Source organism: Callospermophilus lateralis, chromosome 2 (genome assembly GCF_048772815.1).
Source record: "Callospermophilus lateralis isolate mCalLat2 chromosome 2, mCalLat2.hap1, whole genome shotgun sequence".
In the NCBI taxonomy this organism is placed as follows: Eukaryota; Metazoa; Chordata; class Mammalia; order Rodentia; family Sciuridae; genus Callospermophilus; species Callospermophilus lateralis.
The window spans coordinates 2,346,525-2,360,693 of NC_135306.1; the positions used below are offsets into that span (position 1 = coordinate 2,346,525).

Genomic DNA, 14,169 nt, shown 5'->3' on the forward strand with positions numbered 1-14,169 from the left:
GATGGCCAGAGTAGGGATGGGATCAGGGGCCAGGGTGTGGGAGGGCACGGGAGCTGACCCTCACTGGTAGAGGAAAGTGTCCCCAAGTGTCCCGGATCGCCCCCAGGGCCAATATCTGAGGGCGTCACCCCTGCCTGGCCAGGTGGGGTCTCCCCCTTGGGTGGATGGGAGGAGGCAGGGAAATTGGACTGAAACTCCAGAGCCTGGGACTCTGGGCGCCTCCAGCGTCCTCCCGCGGTCACTTACCCTAGTCGTGCTCGGGAACACAGGTGTCTGCAGAAACCAAGGAAAACTCAGTGGTGAGAAGGCGCCAGGATGGGTGCAGGCCCCCTCACACCCACAGCTGCAGCCCTCCAGGACCAAGACCCAAGCAGGGCCCTGGTGTCCCTGAGGGGCTCGGGACATGGGAAGACAGAGAGGACGTAAGGACACAGAGGGGACATTGGGGTCACAGAAGGACAGAGAGACACAAGGGAACAAAGACATGCAAGACATAGGGTGGCACAGGGAACACAGAGGGGACGTTGTGGGGGACAAAGGCAGCCGCCCCCTCACCCGTCTGCTCAGGTGTGAAGATGGTCTCGGCCAACAGTCCCTTACGCTGCGTGAATTTCCTAAATTCTTCCAGGGCCTCCAGGTTCTCCTCGGGGCTCCTCCCTGGAGAGAGGGGACCAGGTGAACTGAGGGGGGCTGGTGCACATGCTGTGGGGACAGGGCCACCAACCGGCATCCAGAGCTTTGCCTGGAGTGAGCAGGTCTGCAGTGTCAGGCCCCGGAGCTGGAAGCACCCCGTGTCCCAGAGTCACAGGGCTGTCCCCTGACCCTGGAGGGTCCCTGTCCCATGAAGGTCTTTGCCAGGACCCTCCCCCTTCAGGCTGACCAGTCCTGATGCCCAAACACTGGGAGGTGGCACTTGGCAGCCCAAGTGGCTGGAGCCCCCTCCTGAGTGGTCAGGACTCTGAGGGCCATGTCTGTCCCTGTGCCTGACAGTCCCCCCCACGCCGACCCCCTTCCCGCTTCAGAGCTCATCTCTGCCTGGGCAGCTCACAGTGCCCGGCACGCAGAGGCCAGCCCAAGGCTCTAGTGCCCGGTGCCAGGGAGTGGCTGCTGGTTCCTTGGCTTTGGGGAGTGGGGACCGTGGGGCAGGAGATGGTGGTCCCCGAGGAACCCTCACCCATGAGCTTGCCCATGCGGAACTTCTTCCCTGGGTCCTGGCTTTCACAGTAGAAGATGAAGTGGTCGCTCTCGGGCAGCTCTTCTATGTACACGAGCTTCTTGCCGTGGTCTGTGGCTGGACGGAGAGGGCAGCTCTTCAGGGTCTTCATTGTTAAAAACAAAACCCTGGAGACCACGTTGAGGAGGAGCCTCTACTTTCCCCTGTCCCCCAGGAGCCACAGCCACCCCAGCCAGGGAAGGGGCCACCCAGCTGTGGAGTCCAGATGCCAGAGGACGTGGAGGACGTGGAGGCTGGAGCTTGGCCCTGGCCCGGGCAGCTGCCCTGCCCTGTCCAGGACTCCAGTCCTCAGTTTCCCGAAGGTCGAGAGCTAGGACTTCTCAGAGGGAGCGACTGCCCAGTCAGTCTTTGCTGGGGACAGCGTGGGACACCTGGTGTCTGGGGTCAGAGCCACAAGGCCCTGGGAAGTAGAGGCAGCCCCTGCAGGGGGCTCCAGGCTCAGCCCCGGGGACTCACAGGCGCTGTATCTGCCAGGCTCCTCGGTTTTCTGCAGAGTAACTTTCTTCTCTAGGCACCGCCCCTTAATCCTGGAAGCAGGAGGCACATGGGCAGCTGCTCTCAGGACAGGCACCTGAGCCAAGCTCAGCTCACCTGGTGGGCCAGCCCTCACATGGTGACACTGAAAATCCCACTCGACCCCGCCTGAACCTTGGGAAGCTTCCTGGACTGTGTCCCCTCATAGTAGGGGATTTATTTCAGATGACTCTCAAATGTGGATGGGTGATGGGAGGTGAAAGGGAATCGAGGGTCCTGCAGGGGCAGCACTCACAGGAGAGTGGCCTTGGCCTCCCAGCTCCCATCTTCCAGGGCTGTCACCGTCACGGGGAACACCTTCCTGGGCCCCTTCCAGTCTGGTACCCCGGGCATGTTGACCACAAAGGCCTTTATGTACCAGGTCCCTGTGATCTGGAGAAGGTCAAGGCATGAGTCACCTTGTCCCCACCCAGATTCTCCCATCACTCCCTGGCACAGGGACCTGCAGCCCAGGAGACTCCCAGAGCCCAGCTGAGCCCCCAAGACGGGCTCCCCCATGCCTGCTCCCTGCGCTCAGTAGAGCAGGCCCCACACTCGGGTCTCCTGGACCCCACGGAGGTGGAGGGTTCGGCCCCCAAGGATCTGTTCATTTCGGGGAAGGGCCTGGAATGGATGAGTGTCACTCCAGAGGGCCCTGTCCCTAGAGGAATTCAGGTTCCAGTGTCACTGCCACAGGACCCTGACCTGAACCTCCTCCCTGCGCCAGCCCTGTCCCCAGCAAGGGCCCTGTCTAGGGCCAGCAGAGGGAATACCAGCTCTGACCCTCAAGGGCAGGAGTGCAGGTCAGCTGGCCTTAAGTGACCCCTGAAGCAGGCTCCCAGCTGCTGCCCGCTGACCAGGGCTCAGGGCATTTCTCCCACCCGCCCACTGGCCCACCCAGCCTCACATTCAGCTCCTCCGAGGGGAAGGTCAGGAGGTCCTGGGCCTGCAGGGCAGACAGCAGGCCCAGCAGCAAGATGGTCAGGAACAGGGACTTCATCTCCAGGCTCTGCTCTGGGTCAAGGCGGGTCACCAAGGCGGGTCACAGGGCGTCAGGACGAGGCTGTGCCGGCTCCTCACAGGACGCCCTATATGTCCCCCACGGCCAGTGTCCTGTGTGGACTTGGCACAGGCCACACCCTCCGCCTGTCACTCAGGGCCACATCCCCATCATCAGGGAGGGGAATGTCGCTATTGTTGGATCCCATGAGTCACATTTGGAGCCACCTAAAGGTGACAGACACACAAGGCCATTCAGTGTCTGCACCACCCAGGTGCTGCTCCAGCCCAGCCAGCCTGGAGGGGACAGGCGTGGGCTGTGGCTGGGAGCCCCAGGGAGGGAGGGCCCGGCTTCCCCAGGGACTGGCCTCTCTCCTGCTGCTGAGGGGGACTGATCTCCAGGCCACAGGCTGTGCCCCAGCCCCCAGAGCCCAGCTCTCCACCCTGGGAGCTGCCCTCCTTGCCCTTCCTGCCTGGGTGCCCCTCCCCAGAGCTCCCTGGAAGCGGGGACACCATCGCATGGCCAGGAGCAGTTTAGCCATCACCCCTCAGAGCTGCCCCAGGCCTCGCTAGGGATGGAGGAGGCCTCCTGATCCACCCATTGTGTGCCAGGAGGCCAGCTCTGCTGTCTCGAGGGCACTTCTGTGTCCCTCGTCCCCCTCCTCTGTGGCAGCTGACGTCCCCAGGAGAGGGGCTTGGCTCCGCGGTTCTCTGCTTTATCAGGGCAGCTGAGGAGCTCGGCCCGTGTTAGGGGTCATGAAGACGTGTCTCCTGAGTTAGTCGACCTCTGAGAGTCTCCGTGGACTCACTCTAACAAGGGGACACACAGCTGCTCTTGCTCTGGTCGTCTGAGGACCGCCCCTGCCCCCCGGCACAGCCGAGGCTCCTGGGTGTTCACCTTCCCCCTGGAGCGGGCGTCAGGGACGGGAGCCCCCACAGCCTCCCGTGAGCCTCCCTGGGGCGTCCCCTCCTCCTCGTTCCTGCAGAGCCCCCTCCCAAAGGCTTCCCCTCCTCAGCAGCTTGGACCAACCGCAGGTCCCCTGACAGCCTGGTTCCCTTTGGATAGATCTCCTGAGAGGCTCAGGAGGCCTGCTGCCCACCTGTGCTCAGAGTTCATGCTGAGTCCCCTGGGCCCCTGCTCTGCTCCTTCAACCTCAGCTGCCCCCAGCCGAGCCAGATCTTCCCCTTGGCCCTCCAGACCCCACAGTTCCTAGGCCTGAGCTCCTGCCCTGAGTCCCAGGGACCTTGGCTCTGGAGTCAGGTGCTGGGCCCACAATGGTGTCTTTGTGCCTCTCTGGCCTGGGTCTGGCTAAACAATACTAATGAGCACCCTCTGATAACGTGGGGGTGTCCTGAAGGTGCTGGCATGATCCAGGATTGACCCCAGCCTGGAAGGTGCTCTGAGCAGGAAGCCTGTCCTCCCGGGTGGGGAGGCGGGGCCCGTGCTCTTTAGGAGCAGAGGCCAGGGAGCAGCTGGAGGCTCCACACAGGGGAGACTGGTCTGCCCGTGTTCTGGTTTGACTGTGCCCTAGCTATCTTTTGTCCCCTGTTCTGTATGAGCCACTGGTGGTTGGTCTTGTGACACGGGTACAGGCCTATGTTGGGTTTAATGGAAGATCTCCAGGCGCCTCCTGCCGGCCACCCACCTTGCCCCTTGTCCCGGCAAGCTGACCTCTACAGAGCTCTCTAAACTTGCTCCTCCTAGATCCTGGTTAAGTTCAACTTCTGGGGGACACCATCACGAGGTGATAGGGGCAAGGAGCAGGGGTCATCAGATGGTGGGCAGAAGGTAGGACAGCAGTTTGGGGTCAATGCATGCCAGACAGGAGACAAGGCAGAGGTCAAGGTCCATTGATGGTAATACTGCTATGGGATGACATGGCAGGAGGTCAGAATCCACCAGTGGTAGATGCTGTCAGGAGATACTAGGGCAGTTGGATGGGGCTCTACCTGTTGTGGATAAGAAGTAAGGTGAGGTCAGGGTCTATGGTTGGTAGGTGCTGTAACGAGATGGTGTGGAAGGAAATTGTGGTAAACCGATGCTAGGTACTGTCCAGAGCCAACAGGGAAGGAGGTTGGGGTCAATGATGGTGGACAGCATCAGGAGGACCACATGCACAGATGACTGGCAGGACAGGGTCATCAGCATGAATCCTGTGCTGCGTGACGTTGGAGCTCTCCAGGGGCCAGCCCTCAGGTTGCCCCATGTCCCAGAAAGCTGCAGTCTTCAGAGTTCTCCACCTCCATCTTAGATGCTGGCCAGGTTCAGCTGGTCATGGGCAGCAGGTAGGGCAGGAGGTGGAGGTCTACACAGAGCAGAGGCTGTAAGAGAGGAGGGCAAGAGGTTGGCTTCGACCCATGGAAGCCACCCCTGGGAGTCTGTAGGGCAGGGGGACGTGTCCCCATTCTCCGTGGCCGAGGCAGTTGTGTGTGACATCCTGTTGGCCTGCCACACTGCTCAGCTCTGGCTCTCACCACTTCTGTGACATCCCAGTGCTGCTAACCCTAGGTGCCTCACTGAAGTGGACAGAGTCTGGACCTTACTCAACCTTTGGAAATAATATTTTGATGGCCTCTGTCCCACACTCACCCCAGTCACCCGTTTCTGACCTGGAGACAAGTTCTCCGGGGAAGTGGCTTGTCTCGCCTCCTGTTACCGAGGAAAGGATAAGCTCCCGAGGGACAGGGAGCCCACGACAAGCCTCCTGGATCGGCAGCATTAGGACAGAGGGCAGGTCAGCTGGGGCTGAGGGAGCCTAGGAGGGATGGGGGGTTGAGAGGAATGACCACGAAGCCTGCAAGGTCAGTGGGCCCTGGGGACTGGAGCGTGTCCCACTGGGTTAGTTATCAGAGCTGGGGCCACCACCACCCTGCAGCCTCAGTGACAGGTCAGACTCGGGGTGCAGCCCGAGTGGGTCAGGGCAGGGCAGGGGGCTGTGGCTGGAGGTTCTCCCGACCAGCCCTCTCACCCATTGCTGAGGATGGTTCTGGACACACTGACACTTGACAGAGTTCCACCTGGGTCGCCTGCATCCTCCCTGACACACACGGGTGAGACCCAGAGGTGCAGGGAGTCGCACACTCAGTGAGACGCATAGCCACGAATCGGATGGATCATCAGGGGGATGATGGCCAGCATCTCATTAAGGGGTCCTTCTTCCTGCCCAGGATAATGCAAACTACCCTAAAACTTTCCATCTCAGATAATCAGTAAGTAACAAGCACAAATACTCAGAAATATATTCACGGAAAGCGAAGCCCCTGGCAGAGGGAGTCCACATGGCTCTTGAACTAGACAGAGGCAAGATGGCTCTGGTGGTTTATTTAAGGGGGTCCATCAAAGGCGGGGATAAGGTTTCCAGGGCGGAGTCTTGCTTCCTGATGTCCTGCAGTCAGCAGGTTGATTGGCGTCTTGGCAGGTGACACCCGCCTCAGGTGCTGTGTGGGACCTGGCAGAGCTGAGGGGGCGGTTCACCGGCATCAGGGGGTCCATCCCTGTGGGGGCGCCACGGGGGCTAGTGCCAGACTGATCCCTCAGGAGGCCGCTCTGCGCAACAGTCCACACACAGCCCACGGACAGCTCGTGACAATAAATGATACGTCCTCTGCCTTACAGTGGGACAAGGTGATAAGGTCCCTCTGTTCTCAGAGACCCCCAGGAGCACTGATCACAAGTCCCCACAAGGCGACTTTCTCGTGAACACACCTTTTCTTGCATTTTCCACCTTCTGTATCTCCCTCAATCTCTCAGAACCTTGAGAGAACAACTGTCTGTGTTTTAAGCCACCCAGGCTGCGGCGCTTTGTTAAAGCAGCCCTGGGACAATACAAACCTGACACCCTTGTAATTATATAAATGTGAATGGCCTCAGCATTCCAACTGGCCAATTAGAAAACAGTGATTGGCAGCATGAATTAAAACTATAATAAAATATATACTGTTTGCCAGAAACTTATTTGGAATATAACCACAAAGCAGGTTAAAAGCAGAATTGGGTAAAAAGTTTTAATATTCAGGGGCTGGGGTTGTGGCTCAGTGGTAGAGCGCTTGCCTAGCATGTATGAGGCCTTGGGTTCGGTCCCTAGCACCACAAAAAACTAATAAACAAAATAAAGCTATTGCATCTATGTACAACTAAAAAAATATTTAAAACATTTTAATATCCAGACATTAATCAAAAGAAGCAGAAGTATTGGTTTAATATTAGATAAAACAGCTTTAGAATAATAAAAATTAACAGAGCCAGAGACAGATCATGTAATCACACACAGCCCCACAGAAAACATAGCATTCAAAAGAGGGGTGCCCCAGGCAGCAGAGGTGCAGAGCAGGTGCAGCAGAACCTAAGGCTCAGAAAGGAGCAACAGCCAAAGTCACAGCTGAGGCTGGAAGTGTCAATATTGTCCTCTCAGGAACTGATCCATCCGCCAGGAGAAACAATGGGAATTAAGGAGTCAACCACATCAGCTGACACAACCCAGTGGTCACCTGTAGACACGCCACACAGTATGTGTCCTTCCAAACACACATACTAAGGGGGACCAAAGGCTGCATCATAAACTGAGACTCAGCACATTTGAAAGAATTGAAATCCCATAGAATGTGCTCTCTGACCACATGGGATCAAACTAGAAATCAGTGTGGAACCATAATGGGGGATTGTTGCCCACACACTTGGAGACTAAAAAACACACACAAAAAAAATCTAAACAGTCCGTGGGTCAAAGAGAAAGTCTTAAGGTAAATAAAGAATACATGGGGCTGAGTTCAAAGGAAAATACAACACATGAAGATGTGTGATACGCGAATCAGCCAAATCAGGGCCGAGAGGGGCATTCACAGCACTAAAGTTACACATCCGAAAAGAGACAGAGTCAAAAGTCAACCACATCAGCTCCTGCTTCAAGAACCTAGAAAAAGAAACCCAAATAAACCCAAAGTGAGAAGAAAAAGAATAAATAAGAAAGGGCAGAAATCAGTTAAATTGAAAATGGAGTCTAGTATAGGGACACATGCCTATAATCCCAACAATTTGGGAGGCTGAGTCAGGAGGATTGAAAGTTTCGGCCAGCTTTGGCAACTGAATGAGACCCTCAGCAACTTGTAAGACCCTGTTTCAAAATAAAAAGCAAATAAGTAAATAGGACTGAGGATGTAGCTCAGTGGTAAAGCACCCATGTGTTCAATCCCCTGTATAAATACATAAATAGATAGACAGATAGACAGACAGACAGATAGATAGAGCAATAGAGAAAAGCAGTGAAACAGGAATCTTTTGGAAACATTAATAAAACTGAGACTGGGAACAGCAAACTCTAGGGACCCCCAAGTACTGAGAACAGCATCTCAGAGAAGTGCAGGGGCCACCTGGGCACAGCAGCCCCCTTCCCAGGAGCCATGAGGTGGGCAGAGCCCAGCACCCACCCACGAGGAATCAGTAGACCACAGCTGGGCCCTCCCCACAGTGGATGAGCATCCAGCCATAGGAAGGAGCGAGCCTGTGACCCCGGGGTGGACCTGCAGACACCTGCTCTGGGCAGCACACTGTGGACTCCGTGGGGGCAGGGTCCCGAAAGTCCAGTGCCCAGGGCGGGGCCAGCTCCACAGCTGCCATTCCTGGGGTGGGGGCTCAGGCAGCGGCTGCTCATGGGGCGGGGCCTTCACTTTGGACTGAGAACTGGGCACTGGACAGAGGTGGTGGCTGCACAATAGGTGCAAGTGCCACCTGCCACCAAGTGGCTGGTTTGAGGTTGTGTGGCTCCACCCACCAAATCACTAAGACAAAATGCACCTGTGGAAACCCTGAGGTGGACCAGCAAGTGCCCGGTGGCTGAGAGGATGAAGAGACATTCCCTCGAGCCTAAGTGGAGGTCTGGCTGCCCAGGGAGGTGGGTCAGGTCGCTCACAGCCCACCAGCTGGGACAACAGGAAGGACACGGGTGAGAGGCTTTGGGGCTGAGCAGGAACGGCTCATAGGCCAGGACGAGGGGTTGGAGGGCAGGGCCAGAAGGGCAAGAGGGAGGTGACCGAGGTTCCAGGACCTGGCCTGGAGGGCAGGTGAATGGTCAGTGTCCCTGGACAGGCAAAACATGTCTCTGAGGGGTGGTGACCCCTCCAGGCTGACCCAGAGAAACAGCGGGGAGAGTCTGGGAGTCCCGCAGGGCCAGCCTGGGCTCTGGTCATTTCCATCCTTTGAGTTGGGCCTCAGGCTCGTGAATGGTCATCAGATCTGAAGCCCTCTTTGGGGACACCTGTGTGACTCGAGGCTACAGAGGATTCTCCAAACCCCTTTCAAACACACGTGGGAGGAAGGGCAGCACTGTCCGCCCGAGCCCGCAGGTGGACAGGAAGGGAGGCCACAGGGTCCAGGACAGGTCTGGAGGGAGTCAGTCTGCAGGGGACTGTAGGGGGCAGCAGTGAGGGCAGGCCCACCCCACCAGCTGCAGTCAGGGAGGAGCTGAGCCCAACACCAACTTCCCTTCCTAGAGTCACTCAGGGCACCCGAGGCCCCCGTCTGTGCACTGGACGGGGGACTGTGGCCTCCGAGGGGTGCAGCTCAGAGCCCCTTTGGAAGCTGCTTCCCTGCGAGAAGTTGACCTCATGGGGCCCTTGGGGGTCCTGCCCTATGTGAGTGGCAGTGGAGGGGTTCTGTTAAGAGTGCCTCTGGCTCTTGCCCCTCTTGCTCATGGCCGTCTCCCCTGGTCAGCCCCATGTCCAGTCCCCCTGCAGGGTGCCCGACACTGGGCCCAGGCCCCACCCAGGGCCAGGGCAAGGCCAGCTCATCTGAAGTCCATGCCAAGCCCCTCTCAGGGCCCCTGCCCCATGAAGGGCCTGGACCCTGGATCTGGCCAGTGCAGCCCCAGGTCTGGAAGCTCTGCGGAGACAGGGCACTCAGAGGCCCATGCTTAGGGCAGGTCAGGCCAGGTGGACAAGCTGTGCTGGACCCAGGCTCCCAGGGCCGGATCCTCAGGCTGAGAGGCAGCCACCTGCTCACACCGGCCAGGCACCCAGCGTGGTGGCCTCGGCCGTGGCAGGGAACAGGGGAAGAAGCCATCGTCACTGAAGAAAGCCAGTGTCCTGATGGCCTGGCCTCCACACCCCTCCCAGACTGGTGGGTGCGTGACATGCAGGGCCCTCCCCTGGCAGCACCCAGCTCCTCACAGGGCTGCGACACAGACTGCCTGGCCCCCGCAGTCCGGGTTCGGGCCTCTGGTGTCCAGGAGAGGGCCCAGGGTGTTGGCCAGCCCCACTACGGGTCTGGGACATGGGAGGTTTCTGCAGAGGGAGCCCCCGGTCAGAGGGACACTGGGCTGGTTCATCCATGGAGGAGAAGAGCCTGTGGCCCCAGGGGGCTCCATGTCGGCGGCTCAGAGCAAAGCCCCAGAGTGACTGGGGACCTGTCCTCACAGCACCAGGGTCTGGAGCCAGGCCCCTCCTGGAGCTGTTTCCCTGGGGCAGCTCCTGATTCCAGCCAGTGCTGCAGAGAGGGGATGTGATCCCTCTCACTGTGGGTGAGGGGTCCCAGTGTCCTGCTGTCAGGACCTGATGGTAAGCCTGTGCCTTCAAGGGTGATCACCCCCCAACTCCTGCCACCCCTCCAGGTGGTTGGCAGCCCTGGAGCCCAGGTGGCCCCCTGCGCCCAAGTTCTGCTGGGTCCCTCCCCTGGGTGAGGAGCTCTACTCTGTCACACTCACAACCCTCTCCCTGTCACCCCAGACTGGGCTTCATGGTGGCCAATGTGGAAAGCCCCAGGGGGACCCTGGGCAGAGCCAGCTCCCACCTCCTCAGCCGGCCACTCAGGCCCTTTGTAGCAGCACTGTCCACGAGAGCCAGGACGTGCTGGGCACCTTGTCTTTCCCATCCATGTCCCTACCCATTTCCTTCCCAGCAGGGGGCCCTCCCAAGTGCCCCACAGATAGTCAGGGTCACACCAGGGACAGCTGAGGCTCTTTATGCAGAATCAGGAAGGTGGGGTGGACGGGGGGGGAAGGGCAGAGGGGGGAGCCAGCTGGGCCCAGGGGTCCTGCAGTGTGGGAAGCTGGGCCTTAGGGCTGCCGTTCAGGGTGCTGGTCCCGGGGGCTGCAGCAGAATGAGCCGGTCCTGCTCCACCTCCCGCACCGAAGCTCTTCCCCCGGTGGAGAGACTGCGCTGGTGTGACTGAGGAGTCCCTTGCTCATGCTCACGGGGTCTTGGGGACACAGGCAGGACCTTGGACTTCCTGTTCCAAGGCTAAGGTGCCATCCATCACTCAGGAGGCTCATAGGTCCAGGTGACAGGACACATGTGAGTCTAGGGAAGAGTGTGCACTAGCAGATGCCCCCAGCACCTGGGGAAGACTTGGGGCCTACTGGACAGACCATGGAGCCTGGCCGCTTCACCCACCATTGCTCCTGGGTCACTCAAGCAGGCGACTCTGTGCCTGAGTGATGCTCTTGAGGGTGGCATTTCCCTAGTGCTGCTCGGGAATGCAGCTCTCTGCCAGAGAAACCCAGGGGCGAGAGGTGCCGGGGGGGGGGCAGACCCCCTCACCCCACAGCTCCCACCTGCCATGACCACCCCCCAAGCAGGTTCCTGGTGTCCCTGTGAGGGCGTGGGGGACACCAACAGACATGAAGGACACAAGGAGACGGGGGTACCCGGCGGACACCCAGGGAGGGGCGACAGGGGCAGAGCCCCCCCACCTGTCTGCCTGGTTATGATGACGTGAGCCCAAATCAGCCTTCCCCGCTTTGGGCCGTTTCCCAGGTGTTTGTCACACTGTGAAACATCGACTCCAGCGTCCCGTGGTTCCTTTCCATGCTTCTGAGCAGTCCTCCAGGCCAGGGCAGGCACGGGTGACAAAAACGAGCCCGAGGCCCGGCTCCAGCCCACACTCTAGGCATTTGGGACAAAACCCACCAAGCAGAAGAGTGAACTGGGGCCAGCACTCAATGCCTGGCCCTGCCCCAGGCACACTCTGTTGTGCACCGGGCACCACACTAGGTCCTGTTACTGGAGCCCGGGAGGATGGGCCTTCATTCCTGCTTCCAGATGCTTCTATTTCTCCCATTTCTTCTTCCTGCTTCGCAACTGGCAGTGGCACAAGCAGGGACCTCTGGGGCACTCACTCACACTGAGCCCATTGGGCTGCATGGACGGCTTCCTACTGAGGTTTATGGGACTCCACAAGTGGATTGCAGCCAGGCCTGGAGGCTGCCCAGCCAGAGCCCACCTGCCCCTGGGAGGGAAGAGAGGCTTCCTGCCCGCCTGGCCATCCTGCCTCTCCTACCTGCACTGACCATGACCAGCGCTGACGCAGGCAACCTGGCAAACGTGCCCCCATCCCTGGGCAGCAACACCCCATCTCCCGCCAGCTCTGACCAGCCTTGTGGAGGGATCCCCACGCCCCTGTTTCTTCCTCCTCCATCTCCTGACCCCGAGCTGTTCTCATAGCTCTCCTGACACCTGCATTGTTACTTGTTCCTTGTACAGCTTCCCTGCTCCGCCCACTGTGTGGCTCTGTCCCCTGGTCCAGCGTGGACTCCTATAATGACCTATTATTTTAAAGGGAGGTGAGTGCTATGGGGAAAAGCAAATGGAACAAGCCGGAGGGGGCAAGGGGACCAGGGTGTTTGCATTGTAAATGGAAGGGTGCAGCTGGCCTCACCAGGTGACATTTGCACACAGAGTTGAGGAAGTGAGCCATGGAGGAGTCAGGCGGGAGAGGGTTCCAGGAGGGGACATGCGGTGCAGGCCCGGGAGAGGGTGCCTGGCATGTGCCAGGAGCAGCCTGGAGGGTGGAGCAGCTGGAGCAGAGGACACAGGACTAGACTGGCCGGATCCCAGGAGAGAGGGAAGCAGGACTGCCGGACTGACCGTGGGCCATTGGAAGGACTTGGCTGCTAGTCTGAAATGGGGGACCTTGGAGGGCTTTGGCAGAGTCGGGATGTGGCTCACTCTTCTAAAGGGTCCCTCCCGTCGCTCAGTGGGGGCAGATTTAGGGGCACATGGGGGGACTATAGGATCAGCGAGACCAGTTGGAAAGATCCTGGCAGGATGACAGTGCGATGACGTCCACCTGGGTGTCCAGGAGTGATGGGGCGTGGACTTACATGCCCACCACATGCACAGGGAAGCCGCGTCAGAACCTGTGAAAGGATCACACTAGACGTTGGGCACAGGGTATCAGGCCGAGATCCCCGAGTGAGGGAGCTAGGAGCTCGGGAGTCGTCACAGCAGCTCAGAGCCTCAGGGAATTCCAACACCACCCAGAGAGGGGACCTGTGGGACAAGGCCACCTAGGCCAGGGGAGGAGAGGCGGGACTTGGGGCAGCAGCGATGACCAGAGCCTGTGGGACAATGCCCAGATGGAGGGCACATGAGGAGGAGGTGCCCCTGACACATACAGAGGGTCCAGGGAAATGCCCGGCCACACGTCAGGGGGTGGAGCCCCACAGCCCAGGGAGGACGACCTGGGGTGAGGAGCGTCTCTGAGCTGAAGGGGAAATCCACACCTAGCCACCCACAGCCAAAAAGCAGAGCAGGGCCAAGACAGTCCAGTGGGGCAAGAGCAAGTGCCCAGACCTGGCTATGGGACTTCTGACAGCCAGCTGTGGAAGAGTGATATTGGACCTCAGGCCACGAGCAAAATTTACTCAATTTTATGGGAGCTAACACTATAAAACTCCCAGAGGATGTGGAGGCCTGGTGACCTTGGCCTTGAGCAGGCATGTTTAGCTGTGACAGCCTCAGAGCAGGGAGCCTAAGGAGAGAGACAAGGTGTACTTCATCCAAAGTCAGCCTCTGGGCATGGGAGGACTCTGTGAGGGAGCCCGAGAGCTGGACGCACAACGAGATGGTACTTCCATGTAGGTGTCGGCTCAGGCCCACACAGGTGACATGTGAGACATCCTTATCCCTGAATACTGAAAACACACGCGGCCCAGGGAAAACGGCAATGGAATTGAACACATTTCTCTAAAAAGATGATGACCAAAGGGCACACAGAACGATGCTCGACGGCATTGACAGCTTCCTGGTTGGCAGATCAAGGCCACACAAGATACAAATTCTCACCCACTAGAATGGCCAGAATCAGAAGTCAGATAATAAAAGTGACACAAAATTACCACATGACCCACAGTTCCACCCTGGGTCCGTACCCAGGGAGATGAAACGCTATGTTCACACACTCAAAAATGGATGTCCATGGTGATAACCAAAAGTACAAGTGGCCTTGATGTCCACAACAGATGGCTCTGTGGACACAGATGTGCAGCCGTACACACATGATAGAACAGTATTCAGTTATGAAAAGCTGTGGAGGTGTGGCTCCCTCTACAGCACAGATGAACTTGGTGTAGCAGGTGTGGCTCCCTCTACAGCACAGATGAACCTGGTGTAGCAGGTGTGGCTCCCTCTACAGCACAGATGAACTTGGTGTA

General features: G+C 58.6%; 1 protein-coding gene across 1 annotated transcript; it reads right to left on the bottom strand.

The window, feature by feature from the left end:
* Positions 1-247: 247 nt before the first annotated feature.
* Obp2a (odorant binding protein 2A) lies at positions 248-2,747 on the bottom strand. The gene is made up of 6 exons (XM_076844968.1): positions 2,655-2,747; positions 2,004-2,140; positions 1,691-1,761; positions 1,175-1,285; positions 556-657; positions 248-273 (listed from the first exon to the last, which is right to left on the bottom strand). The coding sequence occupies exons 1-6, from the start codon at positions 2,745-2,747 to the stop codon at positions 248-250; spliced, it is 540 nt and encodes a 179-aa protein (XP_076701083.1).
* Between the last annotated feature and the right edge of the window lie 11,422 nt (positions 2,748-14,169).